Here is a 22645-nt window from a genome sequence, read left to right on the forward strand (position 1 = left end):
AAGACAGCCACGCAAATCAATTAATTCATCATCTTCAATTCATCCTCCCATAACTACGGTTACATACCTTATTTATAATAAACTAAAATTATAGCTTCCTAATTAAAGTCAAAGACCAAAATAAAAATAAAATCTCCTAAAATCTTGACTAACAGAATTAGAAACAAATAAGGACTTAAACTGAAAACTTGTTACCTATCTAGAAACTACCTAAAATAAAAGATTACAAATAAAATAAAATCTTAAAAATATTCCAATATCTTTGAACCCAAATCAGTAACTTTGACCCCAAATTGGATTTGGGTTTTGATCCGGGTTCTGGAGCGGGTTTGGGTTGATCCATCGTAGCGCGCTACATCAGTAACCGAACCCAAGCCTTATTTCCAATAAAATAAGTCCATTTAATGACTTATCTACATCAATTCGCCCTCTCTTAGAAAAAATTCATCCTTGTTTGTAGAGTGTGAGGGTGATTATAGCATGGTGCACGTCCCTCATCAAGCCGTAGAAAAATTTAGGTAGCTCTTTGACAATAAAGATGTAGTCTAGAATGTGGGGAGTTCGATCTTTAAGATACTTTAATGGGATGACGAACTTCACATGCTCAGCTTCAACAACCTCAAATGTATCCATGGGATCATGATTCATCCAAATGAATGCCTTCAACCACTGTATTCTTGACCTCCACAATTTCAAACTCAATCTCCTCAGGATCTTCTTCTTGGTTATTCACAGTTGTCACAGATGTAGAAGCACCATTTTCCTTGGGTTCGATTTCCTTGTCCATAATTGTGACTATATTGCTCTCGATTTCATCCACATTAATTTCTTTGATAGGAACATCAATGACTACTTCTCCCTTGACAGTAGGAGTGGCTGGATTTTCACTAACACTAACCTCAACTTCTGACTTTGGTTCATTGGTCGGCGGTGTCTTCCATAGTTGTCAAAGCGTCGCCAAGGCGTCCAGGCGGTTTGCCTGGGGCCTAGGCGACAGTCGCCTTATTGCACTGCATGTCGCCTTGTGTTTTGGCACTTATTTATGCCAAATATCATTTAAGTAAATGCTTAAGCAAATACCCCCTATTTGAATCCAATAAAAATAGTTTAAAAATCAAATTCCAAAAGGATAAAAGTCAACCCCCCAGTCCAAGAAGAAAAACTGGATTTTGGTTATAGGGGCGATTTTCAACTTTTAAATGCTGGAGTTTTTCTCAATTATGAAAATTTTATAAATTCTATCATATTAAAACATTGCTAAAAACCAAAAGTCCGGTAAAATAATTTTTTGTTTTGATATCCATAAAATTATTTTCATTCAGGCGATTTTAACAGCGTTCGCACCCTTTGTCATTACAACTTAGATTTAAGTAATCTTAGACTTGCTGGAAAGCTGGTTTTATATTATAACTGATACAAAAAGTCTCATATAAAAATAATATCATTTGACCAGTCAAACTTATTATAGAACCAGAGCATTTCTCTAAATTTTGATTTTTTATAACTTAATATGACTTAATGTTAATTTTTTATGATTTAATATGGCTAAATGTTGATTTTTAATGACTTGATGGTGCTTAATCTTGATTTTTTATGATACAAGGTATATATAGCTTACTAAATAATGTTAAGAAAATAGGAAAAATAAAAAATAACAATTGGTCGCCTTGTTCGCCTCAAAGGCGTGTGCCTTCTCGCCTAAGCGCTTAGACAACCATCCACCGCCTTGGTTCGCCTTGGCGTCGTGACAACTATGGTGTCTTCTCTTGTTGCTCTTTTGCAAGGCGTTGTGCAGTAAAAGCCGATAATTCCTTTTTGCTTTTGTCAACTATGGGGGACTTTTGGAAATTTGGTGGAGGGAAGTACATTCTTCATTTATGCTTAAATAGGTACATACCTGCTAACTCATACTCCATCTCCTCCCAAGTTTTAGGCTCACGTTCTTGAGCTTGAAATCTCTTTTCATGGACTCTCCATTTGATTTGAGCACAATCACTCATTTGGGAGCAAGCATATATTGAAATTGTTGTGCTTTTGTCAGGTTGTAGGAATCAAATTAGACGTTCAAGTCTTTTGCCCAATCAAGGAACATGTATGAAGTACTTTTCTCTTAAAATCGCGTGGCTCCATCTTTGGTTTGGCTAGGCTCTGATACTAATTAATGTAAGATTGGGTCCCAATTGATCCAATCCCAGGTAGGATCTTTAGTAAATTCAATAAAAATTAGATTCAGAGACGAATAGTGTGAATAAAACAAAAATAAGAGAAGAAAGGGAAGAATGGGGATAGGGGAATGGTTATCTCAGCCTGGGCATCTCACCCTCAACTATCTCAGTTGATGATCATCTTTTCTCAGGGAACAATTTTGTAGACAACAAAATTAAACTTTCATTTAATCAAATTCGTGTTCAATGTGTAGCCCCTTATAAACTTATATAGAAGACTCAAAACTGATTCAAACACTAAAAAAAAAAGGCCTAACCCAATCCTTAACTAATTGGGAAAACTAAACTGACTAGAAACCTTAAATAACAAAGAAAATAGACTTAAAACAGGACTTTAACTAAACTAATGAGTTAAATCCCGTTTTCCTATTTTCTACCCATATTTTAGGCCCATTAAAGTGGCCCATTACAAAGAAAACCCATAGGGATCAAAGGCCCAACACATACATAACCCAACCCAAGGCTTATTTCCAATAAAATAAGCCCATAAAATGACTTATCTATATCACCTTGAGTCTTATGGGTTTTGCTGCTCAAAGTTCACATTCTAAGCCACATAACTCTTATGGGCTCAAAGTTCGTATAACCTTATGCGGCTCATGATTGGATTCTTAAACTGTATAACCCTTATGCAGTTCAGCCAATGGCTAAGCCATCATAGGGTTGGGCCAATTAGGATATGCGACTCATGATTGGAATCTTGAACTGTATAATCCTTATGCGGCTCAGCCAATGGCTAAGCCAACATAGGGCATAAGCTGAGCCACATAAGGGTTGGGCCAATTAGGACCGGGTTTGACTTGTTCAGGTTGGTTTGGTTCTTAGGGACTCATTGTGGCTTATCCGGGAGTCTGATTTTCACATGCGATATATTGACGAAACTTTTTTTTCTGAGTATTTTCCAATGACGCAAGAATCAAGCTCGTTCTTGGCCTGGAAGTTCACGAGCAACGCGAAACAAGAAAATTGCCTTATTTTGGCAAAACCATCTTCTAGGTCATCCTTGGATCATTGGACAACTCTTGGTTTTAGATCCTTGCCATTCTAATGCCAAATTGAACTCCACGAATCAACACATAGTTGGTTAGGTTAGGGGTAGCTCGGTTTTGCCGGAAATCCAAATCCTTCACTAAAGAGAAATTACAAGCCTCGGCGATGACCGTAAATCATCATCGTCAAGTGGGGGGGGGGACAAAATTAGGTGTCTATACATAAGGATGAGCATAGTTGTCAAAGCGTCTTCTTGTTGTCGTCTCGCATCCAGGCCGCATCCAACGCCTTGGGTTGCCAAGATGCCATGACAACTAAGAGGATGAGGAAGCAGTGCTGATGCAAATCTGAGAGATATTTGCTGGTGATGGGCATAAGATAGAGAACTGACCCTGCTGGTACATATGCTGTAGGTATGAAGACCAACCATTTTACTTTCATTCAAATTATGGGGGCTCTTAGCGTTTACAATGTATTTATAAAGATTAAAAAAAATTACAACAATATGACTCTTAATAATTATAAAATAAACAACCTAAACTAACTAGGCAACCTCTTCCAGCCATTTTCTATGTTGGAGAGTCCTTGTTTGATTTAAACATCCTAAAACACAAGGATGACTAATAACAACCAACTCTCCCATACGCGTGCTATGTGGAGTATCCTAAACAGGTTGTAAAATTAAATAATATAAAAGAAATAACTACTTAAAACTACTCCCATGATTTGGCTGAAGATAAGGTTCCTAAAATTTAGGAATCTAATAATTGCTGGCCAATAGAACCACCAATATGACTCTAAAGCTGGAAAAAAGGAATAATATCCTAACCTCTCTTAACAAGTAGTATAATAACTAAAATAAGAAACTAAGTGTCCTAAACAACCCATGATTAGACTAGCTAAGGCTGGTTCATTGAAAATGGTCACCCAATCGATAGAACCAGATTTTGAACCAAATAAGTTCAGATTTGGACCAAACCAACCCAAATCAGTCCTGCATTAAGAATTATATATGTTCTTGGAATGGAATGCTCATTGTTGTTTGTGGAATCAATTTTTTTGGTTTATTTGGAATGTGAACCTACCCCTTCCCCTCCCTCTCCAATTTTTCTTTTTCCTTATCAACTCCCCCATGGTACTTTTATTTTTCTTTTCTTTCCGGCATTTACTCCCCTATTCTTTCTTTGGGTGCTCAGCAAGGAAAGAAATTGTATAATTTTATCCGATAAAAGATGAAATTCATCTAGATTACAACTTGACAGTGACCAGTCTTTGGCTGATTGGTCCTCGGGAGAATGGGGGTGGTCTATGCTGGAGTTGTGATCTCACATCACCAGATACATTCTTCTTGTATATTCTCTGGAGCTCATCTTTCTCTTAATTTTTTGACACTGAGTGCTGTACACGTTTTATATTCATATATCAATGAAATATATTGTAATTACTGGTCAAAATATATATTTTTTTCCCCTCAAGGGATCATATGGGAGGGATTGCAGATGAAAGTATAGATGGCATTTTCAATTCTCTTATTCCTAGGAAAGTAGAGATTTAGGCTTTCTGCAACTAAAGACTTCCAGCCAATATGTGAACAAAAGATTCATTAGAAATTTTTTCAAATATGAGCTTGATATGGTTTATAGCCTTGGTTCACTATGGTGTCCATTGATGGAAATCTGAAGGCACGAAAGTGGGTTCGTAGTCTTTGCTTTACTGTTGTGTTCATTAATTAAAGTCTGAAGGCCTCTACAAACTATCTAGGTCCTTGATCAAAGCAATACAGTCTCAGTTGTTTCAACCATTTAAGACCAAGTTGGGATCTTTGTTCCCCTCCCCACCTCCAAAACCCAACTCAGTCCAGAGCGCACCGCGTGTGCGGTGACTTGGCATGGACCATAAAGAGGGGTTAGATCACAGGTTGATAGTTAACAGTTAAAGGCCAGCAGAAGTACTTTGGAAGATCTGTCTGTGGTTCTCCCAAAAGAATATGAAAAAAATTGTCCATGCCCACTTAGGACCTTGATTGAAGCAATACTGTATAAGTTGTTTCAAGCGATGACCTTAGTATTATGCAAAAGTTGGAAAGTTGAGAGGAGAGAGTTTGTGGTGTGGAAGCTCTCTTTGCTCATCTTAAGTTTGCAAATGATATTTTCTTTTCATGGAAGCTTGTAAATATATTGTTGAATTTGGTATGTGGTGATGGTGCCTTAAAAGCTCCAACCCCATCAGGTCAGTTTGAATGCAATCTTGTCGTCCTTTTTGTGACCTGTATCATGATCCTATGATCCATAAGTCTAAAGCTAGAAGAAGTGGGACAATGTTCTCAAGTTATCTAACAAGACCGGGCAGGCTTCCTTTTCTACTGACAGCCGTGGGGTGTATGAAACACTCCTTTTGTGTGAAATGTATTGCATGCCATATAGATGATCTTTAATGCTCTTTTGTTTTGAATGAGGCATGCATTATGTGTGATGTAATTGATTTTGTAGTTAGATTCAACTCTAAGCATATGTTTTCTATTAAGTAGAAGCTACTTAAGTGTAATCAAGTATGTACCATGAATGAGGCCAGCATTCAGGATTTTTTGAAGATCAGAAACAAGAACCATGGTATTCTTATTTTTTTTTTTAAATGATTTGTTTTGTATTATTAATGTTGACTAGAAAGTGTGTTTTAGGTGGAAATGGTTTTTTTCCTTTTGTTATATTTTCTTTTTAAATTAGTGAAAGAATGACTATGCATCAATGTGTTTTCGCAGAAGCATGCGTTTGAGCAGTTATTCTTTTGCAGAGTGTTGAAGAAGCAGAATGTCGTAGAGCATTTGATTCAGCTACTGAGGTCTATATGTCTACTTTTGACCGTTCAAGGCCTCCCGAGGAAGTAAGTATGACTTCTTTACAACTTATTAGTGATGATTACTATGTTCTAATTTTGGTTATTGTAGGTTGCTCTAAGAGAAGCACATGAAGAAGCAGTTCAAAAAGCACTTGCTGCATTTAATGCTAGTGCTGTAGGGGTTGGTTCTGTTAGACAGAAATATGAGAAGCTTCTCCAGAACTTCTTCAGAAAGGCTTTCGAGGTGATAGTTTATTTCCTTCTCTGAATATTCTATCAAAATGAGGCTGTACAGAAATTGTGCTTCAAGAGAATGTGTCCTTACTCTTTGTATTCAGATTCCCTTCTATTAGTTCTTGCTTCATGATGTCGAAAGTAGTTTGTGGAAAGACTATGTTATACAAAAGGGTTTCCTTTTCTGAACCCAATCTCTTCATCTAATTTTTTTCAGAAAAGGAGGTTTGTGACCATGTCTATTGCCTCTTTTGGAGTTCCTCAGGGTTCTCCCAAACATATCCTTGGGTTCATGTGAGTTGGCCACTTCTTCACTCTTGGTGAGAAGTGTGAAAACTCTTATGAAGATTCTTATATGCATAGGGGCATTTAAGTGGATTGAGGTTGGGGCTGCTAGCGTGAAATTAGGGGTTGAGTCTTGAGAAGTGGTCACATTGTGCAAAAATGGTTAATACCATCTACATTCCACAGCTCCACCCCCAAGTCCTTGCAAAAGTGGGACTTGCATCATGCTACAGATCTTTATTTAATCAAATTGCGGTGATTGTATCTACCATTTCTCCCCCCTTAACAGTGTATGGTTTGATACTTTGATTCTTCCTAGAAATGATGGCGTTAAGCTAAACTTTGACAGTTTCTGCCTTTGCTGTCTGGTCCAGCTTGCTTATACGGTGCATTTTGGGATAATGAAGGAAATAATAGGGTTGGTGGGTCTCAAAACCCTGCCTGAACTGGTTAGATTAATAAAAGATCTTTATTGAGCCTGGCCTGCTGATTATTAAATGGGCTTGGATTGGGCATCTTTCCAGGGTACGGTGGGCTTGTAGACGTCCCTTAGCCTCAGCCTGAGCATCAGTCCAAGTTCCAGTCCTAGCCTTATGCCAAGCCTTACCAGACTGATGGCTGCACTTTTATTATGACCAAGAGAAGGATTATAGAGATAAGGTTGCTCCTTTTATTCATCATATTGTGGGAAATGGGGAGTCTATATATCTATGGCTTGATAGGTGGCATCCTATGGGGGTGTTACTTAACAGATTTGGAGATCGGATCCGGTATAATGCTATTTCAACCAAATTGGAAATGGTGAAAGACATAATTCATGATGGGGATTGGCTTCCAAGACCATCTCGCTCTTTTGATTTGATTAATGTTTGGGATGAGCTACCAAATATCCAAAGGTTATATCACTTGAATGAAGATTTAATAGTGTGGAAGGGAGATCCTAAAGGCATTTTCACCACCAAATCAGCTTGGGAAGTGGTAAGAACTAATTCAAGTAAGGTAGAATGGTCAAATTTTATTTGGTTTGATAGTAACATTCCAAGGCATTCATTTACATCTTGGAGATGTTTGGTTGATGCTTTACCCACAAGAGACCATCTTATTGGAAGAGGCATTCAGGTTCAACCTCATTGCATTTTCCGTTGGGCTGGAATTGAGAGTAGGAATCATATATTTTTTGAATGTCAATTTACTTCTAAGATTTTAGGGGATATCCTTCAATTATGTGGTCATATTGGTAGTCAAGCTACCAATATTGTGGACATTGCTATCTGGGCTATGAAGGCTTTTGGTATTGACGAGCACATGGCGATGATAGTAAAACTTGGTTTTTGAGCCACTATTCACTATATTTGGTGGGAGTGGGACATGAGAATGTTCCAAAATAAAGTTAGGACTAGACCTCAATTGGTAGCAGCAATAAAGGCTGATGTAGTCTCAAAATGTTCTTTTATATCCTTATCAGCCCCTCCTACTGCTAGAAATTAGAAGATGGCTGTAAATTGGGGTTTGAATGTTTAGTGGAAGAACAAAGTCCCAAAAATGTGCTCATAGTCCAATCCGCTTACTTCAATGGTGGCTCTTCATTGTGATGGTGCTCTGAATAATAGACGAGCATCTTATGGTGGTCTAATTTGTGACTCTAAAGGAGGACTGATCCTAGCTTTTTTGCTGGAGGAAGTGCTGATTTGTCAGTCCTTACTATGGAGCTCTATGCTATTTATAGGGGGATTTCTTTGTGTATCGAGAAGGGGCTGCTTCTCTATTCGGTCTGACCTCATGCTTGCTGTGGACATTTTGAATGGGAAAATAGTTGGTCCATGGAATGTCCAGATTTTGAAGAGTAAGATTCTTGTCTTAGTGCATTCTCTAGCTAGGAAGGAGTTTATTCATGTGTGGAGGGAAGCAAATCAACCGGTGGATCTTATAGCTTCCATCAATACTGGTATGGCTGAATTGATCTTATATTCTTCGGATTTCCCTACAAATCTTCTAGGCCTTGTAAGAGGTGATAGGGATCATGAAGTTTATTATAGAATGTAAGGATTCCCTCCCCTGGAACTCTATCTTGCTGTTCGATTCCATTTGTTGATGGGGGGGGGCTGTCCATGGGTCCTTTCTTTAGGCTTGTCTAACAGGGGGATTCTAGGGCTGCCACTTTTTCTGTAAATTCGTTCTCTTCTTCTTTTCAATACATACTACTTACCAAACCCCCCACCCCCCAAAAAAAAAAAAAAAAAGAGAAGGAATAAAAAAAGAGCAGGATTATTATTTAATATACCATTTATTGCACGTGTAATTTTTTAAAGCAGGCCACTTGAATGGTCGAAACCGCCAATTATAAATGGGTTTGCATCTGTCCCACTTACCTCCAAGCCCATTTAGTAACAGGGCAGGTTTCAGTTGGGATAGATCCCCAGACACCCTATTATTCTGTCTCAACCCACCTGATTGCCCCCTCCGCTAAACATCCTACTGGTATATTTTGGCCCTTTCGGAGGTGCAGACTGATGGAGTTGCATTAGACAGTAATCCCATAGGAGGCCAATGTGCAGGCTTGGGAGGCTTGCAAGGTGCTGGTAGCAGTCCAATGGGTTGAAAATGATTTTTTGGCTAGATATATTATAGGTTCAGCCTTTTATTTTTTTGGTAATGAGCGTAATTTATGAACCTATAAAGTGGCTAGATTAGGATACTTAATAGCAAGATAAGAGTTCTATTTTTAATCTATATACTTTATTGAGTGTATTAGGGTGACAGGAGTCCTTTTATGAGAATTTGGGAATTGTAGTAGGTCTTTATGTATTTAATACACTCCACCTATTGGAGATGATTTGAGAATAAAGAAGATTTTTTTTTTCCCTAGAGTTTTGGAGTTATTGACCGTGGCACAGGGGATTGGTATCCCAAACCAGATTTCTTCTATTCTCTTCTTCTTCTCTATTGATTACAAGGTCAGTTTCTGAAATTCTGCTCTATTCTTCTTTTGTTTGCTTATCTAAATTTCTGTTTCAAGTTCTAATTGGAGTTCTGATTTAAAAATCTGATCTTGTCAATCGAAACTTTGAAATCCTTCTTCAAGTATACTACTAATTTTTTTGGTTTATGAATTTGTGTTCTGTGTTAGTGCATCTGGATTTCAGTCATTATTTAATCACTGTTATTGCCTATCTAAACTCTGGTTTATTATCTTGAATCTTGCCTTTGAATTCTGCATTTTGGTTTGCTGAACTAGAATTCTAATTCCAACAGGCTTTCTTCATAATTGACAATCTGGCCACCGGATTTTGATCCAACTTCCACGATCATTCACCTACCCAAAACAGACGTTGGCCAAACTTACCTAGATCAGAGTATCAGACGCGTTTTTATTCTGTTATTGGTTCTATCTTGAAATCTGGTTTTATTATTTACCTGCGATCCTGTCAGGAGCTGATCTCCCAGTGGATCTTTCTGGTTTAGGTTGCTGAAATCAGTTATCTTAGGTTCAAGCTCAGCCTAATATTTCAGTCTTCCAGATTGGACATAGAGGGTCATATGAGATTGGTTATTGGTTGTGTCTTCATGGTCCTTGGAAGTGCTCACACCTCCTTTGAGAGGTTAAATTAGTATGTGCCTGAAGGAATACTTCATTCCATTAATAGCCCACATCTACCAACTGATTGGATAGATCTTTGTCCTGGCATGCCATCCTAGCTTTGGAATTGTTATGCTTATGTGTTTTCTTTGTTGCTGTCTCTGACATACTGAATTCTTTAAATCATAGTTCGTGACCTGCTCCATGGTCTATTGTGGGGGTGCTGTTTTCTCTCGATAAAATAATTAATAGCAATTGTACTCCCAAAAAGAAAATTTTATAGAATTATGACTAGTCAGATATCTGCAAGAGGAAATTTGATGATGTTTTTATTCAATGTAATAGGATACATTAAATGGATAGCATTGGTTAATCAGAATATCATGAAATTGGATTTGAAGTCTCATATATATTCTTACACCTGTGTTATTCATACTGCATATTGATCTGGTGATGCTGATTCTTTGGAATGGCCACTGATCCAGGACTACAAAAGGAGTTCATTTATTGAGGCCGACTTAAAATGTTCAGAAACAATACAGAACATGGAAAAGAAATTGCGAGCTTCTTGTCATATTCCTGATGCGAAAATTGATCAAGTGATCAAGGTAAGCTCTTTCTTCAGGTATAGCTTTGTGGATGAATTCCATAAATATTTGTGTTCCTACTTTCTAGTTCTGATACTTTTCTGTTTGCGTTGCTAAGCATACAGATTGATATGGGAAAGGATGGCAGAAAAAGGGGGAGGGGGAGATAATGATATTCTTTCTGTAGTTTTGTTTGAGATTTTAAAATGTAACCGCAAGCGTACAGATCAGTGTAGCTACGGGTCGAACACAAGGAGAGCAGCCACTATTTTTTTTGCTTCTTTTAATAATGCAAAAGTGAACCGATTAATGATTGTGATCTAATTCTAATTACCGTCCTAACCATATGTATCTAAAATAACGTCTTGACCATTCGTCATCTAAGAATTTAAAGACGCAAGCCACGCAATTAAAATTAAATAAATAAATAACTGAAAATAAACAACCCACGCAATTAAAAAGCAATGAAGGAAAAAAAATGCTGAATTAAAAAAAAAGTAAAAAAAAAAGGGATAAAGCTAAAGAGAGACTCACAAGTAGGTTTCTCTACTTAGCCCGAGGGATGCATCATAATATGAGCCTTCCTACTTGACCAGAGAGTCATTCTTATAAGGGTTACTCTACTTGGCTTTAGGGAAAGGGAGACAATTAAAATAAAAACAATAAATTGATGGTTCTATGGCTAGGAAGGGCAAAGCCAACAGATACACTAGCCATGAACCTTGGGGGAAAGGGATAGCAATAATGTAACGATTGAAATTAAAATCCTAATTTAAGAAAGAAAGGGTAGTCAGAAGAGGGAATGAGAGGGGGGAGAGAAGACTATTGAAGGAGCCTACTTACTTGAACTTCAACTCTTGAACTGAAAACTTGATCGATTTGAGATATTACCAGTACTAAAAACCAGATCTGGAATAAACAAAATCTGAAATTTCTAGTACTAGAGAAATAAAATGTGAAAGAAAAAATTGAACTTGAAAGACATGCTTCATAGTTTGTTCTTGTCACCTAGAACTAAGCCTAGAACTAGAATTTGAAAATTACAACTTCAATTGTTTAAACAATAAAAATAAAAGACTGAATAAAAAACAAAAGTGCTTGCATTAATTGAATAAAAAGAACTTACAAAAGTGTTTAAAGCATAAACCTAGAACTAGAGCTAGAGAAAGAGAAAACTAGAGAAAGAGATAGAGCAACTAAGAAAAGACCCTAGAAGAAGAATGAAGTGCCTCCTCCCCTTATGTTAATTCTATTATATAGAGAATGGGGGAGAGAAGCTAACGATTTTAGCTTCTAAAAAAAAGATTTTTTTTTTTTATCTTATTGATGAAGTGGAGGAGAGAGAAGAGAGAAAACGTGTGGAGAGAGATCTCCCACGATTTTTCTTGCCTTTTTCTTCCTAATTTTTTCTCCCTTTTTATATTTTTCTCTCTTCTTGCACAAGAAACCCCCTTTGGCCGATTTTTTTTGTTTGGATTTGGTCAATATTCTATTTTAATGGAAAATTTCATCTATGCCCTTGTCTTTTCTTTTCTTTTCTTTTTTCTTCTTTCCTATTTTTTCTCTTTATTTTCTCTCTTCTTCAAACTCACGTACAACTATCTTGGCCAAACTCCTTTAAGTGATGAGTAGGAAAGAGAAAATCTTCTAAAATAAAACCCTCAACAAAATGACAGCTAAGAGGTTCGAACTTGAGACCTAATAAGGGATTTTGCACACCACAACTCACCAACTACGCTAGGTAGTTATCAAAAACGAATTTTCAATCACTTAAGGATGTGGTCAATCGATCCTTGTTGGCATTTGAAATATTCCTTATACCCTTGGGACAACTGCAGATGGGCTGGTTCTGCATTTTGGTTCAGTTCTGATCCATTATTCTTTTTCCGATCCGAAAAGAATAATCACTTGTACGGTTGACCAAACGAATGTGTACTTACAATTGAACACTTCCATCTTGCTCAGAATTTCGTCCTCTTCGCTACCATTGAAAAGAAATAGGACCTTTTTACGTGTAAAATTGGAGATATAACGCCCGATAGTCCTTAAAGCCTTGAAAATATAAAACCTGCAAAAATAGAGTAAAACCCAAGGTTGCTCCATTCTAAATATGTAAAATGCATGTTTTACTACCCTAGATTTCACACATAAATGTGCTCATCAGAATTCCCCTACACTTAGACTTTGCTAGTCCTCGAGCTAAATAAAAAGAAAAAAAAAAAAAAACGAAAAAAAACCTAACTCACTTTCGTAGGTATCACGGTTGCACTTAGCATGTGCAACAAGCCTTTAAACACCTAGGTCACCCTTAGTGGATGAGTTGTGTCTCGTGGGTGTTTGCAGTGAATATGCACCCAAAATTCAGAATAAACAAATCCCAACCTTGGCTAAAGGCAAGGCCCATATCTACCATAATTCCCTCCTTGGATATTACATGGCCTAAAACAATACCAGATTTAACCATAAAATGTCATTTCTCCCAATTCAAAACTAAATTCTTAGATATGCACCTTTTGAAAACTAGGGAAAGATGATAGAGACATTCAGAATAAGAATTCCCATGAATTGAAAAGTTATCCATAAATATTTCTAAGAATTTTTCGACCATATCAGAAAAGATGCTCATCATGCATCGTTGGAATGTAGCAGGGGCATTGCAAAGCCCAAAGGGCATACGCCTGTAAGCAAATGTTCTATATGGGCATGTAAAAGTGGTCTTATGTTGGTCCTCTAAAGCAATTGGGATCTGGTTATAGCCAGAATATCCATCAAGAAAACAATAGTATTCATGTCCAGTTAACCTCTCTAACATCTGGTCAATGAATGGCAATGGGAAGTGGTCCTTCTAGGTTGCCACATTAAATTTCCTGTAGTCTATGCACACTCTCCACCCTGATTGGACATGGGTTGGAATTAGTTCATTATTGGCATTGGGAACTGCAGTCACCCCAGACTTCTTAGGCACTACGTGAACTGGGCTTACCCATTGGCTATCAGAAATAGGATAAATTATTCCATGATCCAAGCACTTTAGGATCTCTTTCTTAATGGCTTCCATCATCACTGGGTTAGCTCTTCTTTGGGGTTCCGTGGATGGTTTGGAATCCTCCATAAGATGTATATGATGTAGCACAATAGAAGGGCTTATACCCTTGATATTAGCCATGGTCCAACCTAGGGCTTCCTTATTATCTTTTAACACTTTAAGTAACTCCTCTTCCTGGCTAGAAGTCAAATTTGAAGAAATTATTACAGGAAGAGTCTGGTCAGGCCCTAGGAAAGCATACCTCAAATTAGATGGCAACTCCTTAAGATCTAGCTTAGGGGGCTCAACTATGGAAGGTTTGGGAATGGAATTGGAAAGGAGTCCTAAGGGCTCCACAGGTGTGTGGAGACTCAAGACTTCAGAAAAGAAATTTTCACTATCATCATCCAACTCATCCATACTCTTGGAATTCTGAATCAAAATCAATATCAAAGTTGGTAACTAAATCATCAGAAAAATCTAGAAAATCCTCAAGCATATTGGTCTCTTCTTCCATATGTGGTTGCTTGCCTCTCTTAAACATGTTAAACTCAACAGTTTGATTACCAAAAGATAACCTTAGGAAACCATTCCGGCAATTGATTAATGCATTACTGGTAGCCAATAATGGTCATCCTAGAATTATTGGGATCTCATCCTTGGTTGAGAAGGGCTTGGTATCTAACATAATGAAATCAACAGGGAAAATAAATTCCCCCACCTTTAGTAAGACATCTTCAACCATCCTTTTAGGAATCTTAACAGACCTATTTGCCAACTGAAGAGTAGTTCCAGTGGCTTTTAATTCTTTCAATCCTAGTTGCTTATACCCATGGTAAGGTAAAAGATTCACACTTGCGTCAAGGTCAAGTAAGGCATGCTCAATGTAGGTGTTGCCTATGACACAAGATATGGTAGGGCTCCTTGGATCCTTATACTTGACTGCTATAGGCTGAGTAATTATAGAACTAATGTTACCTACCAAGAATGCTTTTTTGGGCACACTAGTGATACGTTTGTGAGTACACAAATCTTTCAGTACATTTACATAGGCGGGGATCTGGGATATGGCATCAAAAAGAGGGATGCTCACTTCTACCTTTTTGAAGACTTCTAAAATTTTATCCATGGAAGTAATCTTCTTTTTATTTATCAAGCGATCAGGAAATGGGACAGGAGGAACATAAGGACTGTTAGGGATTTGCCCTTTTTCAGAAGAATCGTTTTTGGTTTCCTCAACCAAATCATCTTTAATTTCAAAAGAATCTTTAGGTTCATCAGATGAACCTGGAACAAGAGGCACACTTGTGTCCTCAACTGAAGGAGAGTTAACAGGAGTAATAGATGGGGAAGATTTAGGAACGCTCTGTTGGTACTCTTTACCACTCCTAAGGGCATAAACAACATTACATTGGTTAGAGGGCCCTTGTTGGGTCTGACCTTGTACTATATTCAATGGTGCATTAGTTGGTGCTTGTGAACTAACAAGCTGATGATGCCTAGGGTTAGGCTCTGGTTGACTGGGTAAAGTTCCTTTCTCCCTCTCATGCATAATTGTGACAACTTGGGTGAGTTCTCTCGTAAGATTTTGATGGCTTGTCATGATGAGGGTCATATTTTTTTCCAAGTCACTTATTCTACTTGCCTCTCCAGTGTTGGTAAACCCAGGGGGTTGCTGATAAGATGATAGGAGAGAGGCCATAGGAAAACTAGCCTGAGGTCCTACATTTGACCTAGGAAAAGTATTTTGGGAAAAATATTGTTGTGCAAAGTGAGGCCTTTGGGGTCCAGGTTGACCTTGATTATGAAAATTGGAAGGCCCTGCTTGGTTGCCTTGATTCCAGGAGAAATTTGGGTAATTTCTCCATCCTTGATCGTAGGTGTTACTATATGGATTATTCTGGCATAAGGCATTAATACTATCATTAGAAGTGCCCCCAGAGGTGTTGGGGCATTCTTCTATGACATTTCCAGGGGACTGGCACCAAGCACAAATCTTAATCAAATTGACTGATGATGGCTCTCTCGGAACAATAGCCTCAATCCTCTTGATTAGGCTATCCAAATGGGCTTCCTTGGCTACTATCCCATCCACAAAATATCCTTTCCGTCCTATGGTTCTTTCACTCTCTTAGGTTGATTCCCACTCACAGGTTTTGTCAGCTAAGTCAAGTAAGAATTCTCATGCCTTTCCTTCATCTATAAAGGATGTGAATCCCTCAGGGCACATAGACTCTATCATTTGTTTAGTTGGGCAATCAATACCCTCATAAATTATTTGACATAAATGCCATAAGTCTAGGCCATGGTGAGGGCATTATTGGAGTAGATCCTTGAATCTCTCCATAAGTTTGGAAAAGGACTCACTAGGCTTTTGCCTAAACTGAAGGATATCACTTCTAAGCTTATTGGTCTTGTGAGTTGGGAAAAAATTCTTAAGGAAGACAACTGTGAACTGTTCCTATGAGGTTATGGAATTTGTGGGTAACCCATACAATTACTTCTTAGCTTGGTCTTTTAATGCAAAAGTGATAAAGCTAAGCTTAACAGTATCATCAGAAAGCTGTTGGATCTTAATTAGAACACATATCTCTTCAAATTCCCTTAGAAATAGGTATGCATCCTCAGAGGTCAACCCATGGAAGTGGGGCAACATAGTGATGTATTGAGATTTGAGTTCAAAATTATTGCCCTGGGCTTGTGGTAGAACTATGCAGGAGGGTTGGGTTGTTCTAGCAGGGTAGAACCTATCTTTCAGAGATTTAGGTGAAGGGTTTTGATGTTGGTCTCTCATATTGAAAGGTTTTAAAGAGAACAAGCGTATAGGGTTACTACTTGTTGGATCTCTTCTTTCTAACCGATTCTTAGTATTACGTACCCACCTAACACTCATGCAATAGAAAACTACCCACAACTTGAGTAAGGTAAGCACAAAAGAATGGATAGCAAAACTCTTTTTTTTTTTTTTTTAATGATATTTTGATTTTTTTTTTTGGGTTTTTTGGGAGCTTACCGGCAGGGATCCGGGGTTGCTTAGGCCAATTCCTGAGGTACTGCTATAGGGCGAAACCTGTCTTTATCATACTGTGAGGCATGTTGACCTCAACTGATACAACTATTATTGCAAGTTGATCTTCTTAGGAATTCAATAAAAGAAAAACAAAACAAAACAAACAAAGCACTCCGATTTACCAAAAGAAAGCGAAAAATAACATGGAACTGTCTTCCCGGCAACGGCGCCAAAAACTTGTTTGAGATTTTAAAATGTAACTGCAAGCGTACGGATCAGTGTAGCTACGGGTCGAACACAGGGAGAACATCCACTTTATTTATTTTTTGCTTCTTTTAATAATGCGAAAGTGAACCGATTAATGATTGTGATCTAATTCTAATTACCGTCCTAAACATATTTATCTAAAATAACGTCCTAACCATTCGTCATCTAAGAATTTAAAGACGTAAGCCACACAATTAAAATTAAATAAATAAATAACTGAAAATAAACAACCCACGCAATTAAAAAGCAATGGAGGAAAAAAATGCTGAAATAAAAAAAAAGTAAAAAAAAAAAGGGATAAAGCTAGAGAGAGACTCACAAGTAGGTTTCTTTACTTAGCCCGAGGGATGCATCATAATATGAGCTTCCCCACTTGACCAGAGAGCCACTCTTACAAGGGTTACTCTACTTGGCTTTAGGGAAAGGGAGACAATTAAAATAAAAGCAATAAATTGATGGTTCTATAGCTAGGAGGGGCAAAGCCAACACATACACTAGCCATGAACCTTGGGGGAAAGGGATAACAATAATGTAACGGCTGAAATTAAAATCCTAAATTAAGAAAGAAAGGGTAGTCAGAAGAGAGAATGAGAGGGGGGAGAGAAGACTATTGAAGGAGCCTACTTACTTGAACTTCAACTCTTGAACTGAAAACTTGATCGATTTGAGATACTACTAGTACTAAAAACCAGATCTGGAATAAACAAAATCTGAAATTTCTAGTACTAGAGAAAACAAATTTGAAGAAAAAAATTGAACTTGAAAGACATGCTTCATAGTTTGTTCTTGTCATATAGAACTAAGCCTAGAACCAGAACTTGAAAATTACAACTTCAATTGTTTAAACAATAAAAGTAAAAGACTGAATAAAAAACAAAAGTGCTTGCATTAATTGAATAAAAAGAACTTACAAAAGTGTTTAAAGCATAAACCTAGAACTAGAGCTAGAGAAAGAGAAAACTAGAGAAAGAGATAGAGCAACTAAGAAAAGACCCTAGAAGAAGAATGAAGTGCCTCCTCCCCTTATGTTAATTCTATTATATAGAGAATGGGGGAGAGAAGCTAACGATTTTAGCTTCTAAAAAAAAGATTTTTTTTTTTTATCTTATTGATGAAGTGGAGGAGAGAGAAGAGAGAAAACGTGTGGAGAGAGATCTCCCACGATTTTTCTTGCCTTTTTCTTCCTATTTTTTTCTCCCTTTTTCTATTTTTCTCTCTTCTTGCACAAGAAACCCCCTTTGGCCGATTTTTCTTGCTTGAATTTGGACAACATTCTATTTTAATGGAAAATTCCATCCATGCCCTTGTCTTTTCTTTTCTTTTTTCTTTCCTATTTTTTCTATTTATTTTCTCTCTCTTCTTCAAACTTGCATACAACTATCTTGGCCTAACTCCTTTAAGTGATGAGTAGGAAAGAGAAAATCTTCTAAAATAAAAACCTCAACAAAATGGCAGCTAAGAGGTTCGAACTTGAGATCTCCTAATAAGCAAGGGATTTTGCACACCACAACTCACCAATTACGCTAGGTAGTTGTTATTACTAAAAACGAATCTTCAATCACTTAAGGATGTGGTCCATCGATCCTTGTTGGCATTTGGAATATTCCTTATACCCTTGGGACAACTACAGATGGGCTGGTTCTGCATCCCGGTTCAGTTCTGATCCATTATTCTTTTTCTGACCCGAAAAGAATAATCACTTGTACGGTTGACCAAACGAATGTGTACTTACAATTGAACACTTCAATCTTGCTTAGAATTTCGTCCTCTTCGCAACCATGAAAAGAAATAGGACCTCTTTACGTGTAAAATTGGAGATATAGCGCCCGATAGTCCGTAAGACCTTGAAAATATAAAACCTGCAAAAAGAGAGTAAAACCCAAGGTAGCTTCATTCTAAATATGTAAAATGCATGTTTTACTACCCTAGATTTCACACATAAATGTGCTCATCAAGTTTCTTTTTGGTCCCATTTACAGTTGAACTTTGCAATTGGACACAAGTAATATATTGCATTTTTGGACTACCTGTACAGTTGCTAATCTAAATCATCATTAGAATGAGAAACAATTTAAATATTTCTTCTTTTAAGTGTTCTATTTTTTTTGAAATAATGGAATAATCTATTAATCTAAAAGAGTTTTACGTTAAGAGTAAAAATGATAAAAACTTGGATTACTTTCTATCTCAGTGTATCATATTTGCCTGACAGTGGCTGGTATTTTCACCCAAATCTCTTTTCTTTATCATTCATTGTTATATCCCTTCATTTCTTGGTATCAACTGATCAGTTTGTTGAATGACGGTTGGTGGTCTTTTCACCCAAATATATTTTCCTTATCATTGATTTTTATATCTATTCATTAATTGGTATCAACCGATTTGTTTATTGACTGATATTCTTGCAGGTTCTTTGTGATCTGTTATCTGAATATGGAAAGGTATCTCATGGCCCAGGAAAGTGGCAGAAGCTGGCAACCTTCTTACAGCAGAGGTTCGTTTCATCTTTCCCCCACTCCCTGCCCCCAAAGTTTTATGAATAGATTTATCGAATAATATCTACTTTCCAGTTTAGAAGGTCCACTACTTGACCTTGTGAAAAAGCAATTAAATCAAATTGGATCGGAGAAGAGTGGTCTTGCGTTGAAATGTCGCTCAATTGAAGACAAGTTGGGATTGCTTAACAAGCAACTGGAAGCAAGTGAGAAGCACAAAGCTGAATATCTGAGGCGTTATGAGGATGCCATCAATGATAAGACAAAGCTTGCGGATGAATATATGAGTCGTATTACAAATTTGCAGAGCAAATGTAGCTCACTGGAGGAGAGGTCTTTGAGTTTATCAAAGACACTGGATTCTGCCGGGCAGGAATCCTTGGAATGGAAAAGAAAATACGAGCAGATATTTGCAAAACAGAAAGCTGAGGAAGATCAAGCCAATTCAGAAAGAGCTGTTCTTAAGTCCAGGACTAGTGCTGCGGAAGCGAGATTTGCTGCTGCTCGTGAACATGCTCAGTCTGCTCAGGAGGAGGCAGGGGAGTGGAAGCGAAAGTATGACATTGCTGTTAGAGAAACCAAGGCTGCTCTGGAGAAAGCAGCAGCAGTGCAGGAACGGACAAATAAGCAGACACAACTCAGGGAGGATGATCTGAGGGAAGAATTCTCGGCCACTTTGGCTGAAAAGGTTAAGGGTTACCCTCTCTCTTGGTTGCATTCTTGTTCTTTCATGCACATGCCTTGTCCTTTGATTCTTGATGATTAAATATTCATGAGATTTCATCTTTAATTGATAACAGGAAGAGGAAATTGCTGATAAAATAGCGAAGATAGAATATGCTGAGCAGCGGTTGACTATGTTGAGTTCAGAATTAAAGGTTTGTTTTCTAAGGCGTTACATGATACCCAGATTGATGGCCACTTTGTCAGTGGGTAATCTTCCACACAAACACACACACACACCCCGTTGACAGTAGGATATGAGACATATATATTAGATGTGGTGAATGAGTGTTGGACTGCCCTTTGAATTGGTCAACATGAATCCACATGTAGTTCATGAAATTGGTTGAATCTGTAGAATTTCCAGTTTATAAATGGATACGCACTAATAGAAATGGCCCTGGATCCTTGCATGGCATCACACATGCAATTCATGAGTGGACAGGACCAGATATAAATACATGATTCATAGGTTACTTTGAGCATTTCGTATCTATTATAGACATAGGCTCCTACTTTCTGAGACTTGAATGTGTATCTGATCATGAGCCAGCCCTTTATCAGATCTGGGTTTGTGATCCAAACCCAAGAAATGGATACAGATCCAACTGGCGTACACCAAGAAATATGGACCATATGCCAACTACAATGGTATATGGACCATGTGCCAACTACAATGGTTAAAGTTGCATCAATCTGTTGCCCTTGATAAATGGCTATTCAGGTTGGATACATTCAATTATTTAAAAAAATACTTTTGTTATAAAACAGACAAGTTTTTTGCATGTCGGTGTGTTTATAGTTTATATATGCATTCATGCACACTTGATGACGTGCTAATCAACGTACAGGCTACAGAGTCAAAACTGAAGAGCTATGATTTGGAAATGTTAACCTTGAAACTTCAAAGCAAAGAGCTGGGTGAAAAGCTAGATGCTGTGAATGCTACTGCTCGATCATATGAGAGAGAAGTCAGGATAATGGAACAGGAGAAGAACCATCTGGAGCAAAAATATTCGTCGGAGTCGAAGAGGTTTGAAGAAGTTCAGGAAAGGTGCAAAATTGCTGAAAAGGAAGCTAAGAGAGCAACTGAGTTGGCTGATAAAGCACGAGCAGAAGCAGTCATTGCACAGAAAGAAAAGAATGAAGTTCAGAAGTTGGCGATGGAGAGATTGACCCAAATTGAGAGGGTTGAAAGGCACATTGAGAGCTTGGAAAGACAGAAAATTGACCTCGTGGATGAAGTAGAGAAATTCCGTTTCTCTGAGATGGAGGCCTTGTCCAAGGTTGCTCTACTGGAGGCCAGGGTTGAAGAGAGGGAGAAGGAAATTGAGTCACTTTTGAAATCAAACAATGAGCAGAGGGCAAGTACAGTTCAAGTTCTTGAGAACCTCCTGGAGAATGAACGAGCAGCCAGAGCAGAGGCTAGCAGAAGGGCCGAAGCCCTATCGGTGCAGCTACAGTCCACCCAAGGTAAAATGGATCTTCTCCAGCAGGAGTTGACCTCAGTTCGTCTCAATGAAACGGCGTTGGATAGTAAACTCAAGACAACTTCACGCGGGAAACGCCCGCGGTTTGAAGACAATGATGTAGCAGTTGAATCTGTCCAAGATATGGATGTTGACATGGTAATCAGAGAAAGGAAAAGGTCAAAGAGCACAATCAGCCCATTGAAAGTGGCACATTCAGAAGGTGGCTCAGTTTTCAAGGTCGATGAGGATAACTATCACAGTCAACAAAATGAAACAGAGGATTATACCAAGTTAACTGTGCTGAAACTGAAGCAAGAGCTCACAAAACATGGTTTTGGTGCTGAGCTGCTTCAGTTAAGGAATCCCAGCAAGAAGGACATACTTGCTTTGTATGAAAAACATGTCTTCCAGAAGTAGCTCCGGTCTCTAGTGTAGGATTTGTATAGGGTAAAGCTGTAACCTACTGTTTACTGACAGATAAAGTCATAATTGGAGGAGTTGATATTTCAAGTGGGGATCATTGTAAAAAACTGCCCACCTTCCCCAGCCAAGTACTGGTTACAGGAACTTCTATAACAGTGTAATTGCAGATTGCAACACTTTGTGAGAAAAGTTACCTTTATTTTAAGCTTTGGTATGTGTGGCTGCCAGGCCTCGAATGTTTTGTGTATTGGCTTGGTTGTGTTCTTCCAGAATGTCTTTTTACAAGGAATGATCCCCAAAATTGGAACAGGGCAAGTTGACTTAATCAGCATGCCATCGTTGTGTTTATACCAGCATTGCTCACAGAGATGCACGATTCTGAGTCTTCATATATCAGATTGTAATGACCGTGTGGAGATTCAAAATGAACTCTGTAAAAGAAGCACTAGGGTTCCATGGTGGATCATATTTTGCTAAATTGTTTTGGCCAGCCTGAG

General features: G+C 37.9%; 1 protein-coding gene and 1 non-coding gene across 2 annotated transcripts in view; both read left to right on the forward strand.

Moving 5' to 3' along the window:
• Nucleotides 1-22353, forward strand: part of LOC122059673 (myosin-3) — a 42840-nt gene extending 20487 nt beyond the window's left edge. Inside the window, exons 7-13 of the mRNA XM_042622625.1 lie at nt 6006-6095; nt 6160-6294; nt 10632-10754; nt 19444-19529; nt 19606-20218; nt 20331-20408; nt 21105-22353. Of these exons, the coding sequence (XP_042478559.1) occupies nt 6006-6095; nt 6160-6294; nt 10632-10754; nt 19444-19529; nt 19606-20218; nt 20331-20408; nt 21105-22142 (2163 nt within the window). The 3' untranslated portion in view covers nt 22143-22353. The remainder of the gene's footprint in view (nt 1-6005; nt 6096-6159; nt 6295-10631; nt 10755-19443; nt 19530-19605; nt 20219-20330; nt 20409-21104) is intronic.
• LOC122060353 lies at nt 16059-16165 on the forward strand. Its single transcript, XR_006134372.1, has one exon. It is a non-coding gene; the product is annotated as a small nucleolar RNA R71 (small nucleolar RNA).
• Nucleotides 22354-22645: the final 292 nt, after the last annotated feature.

The sequence above is a fragment of the Macadamia integrifolia genome, chromosome 13 (assembly GCF_013358625.1).
Source record: "Macadamia integrifolia cultivar HAES 741 chromosome 13, SCU_Mint_v3, whole genome shotgun sequence".
Classification (NCBI taxonomy): Eukaryota; Viridiplantae; Streptophyta; class Magnoliopsida; order Proteales; family Proteaceae; genus Macadamia; species Macadamia integrifolia.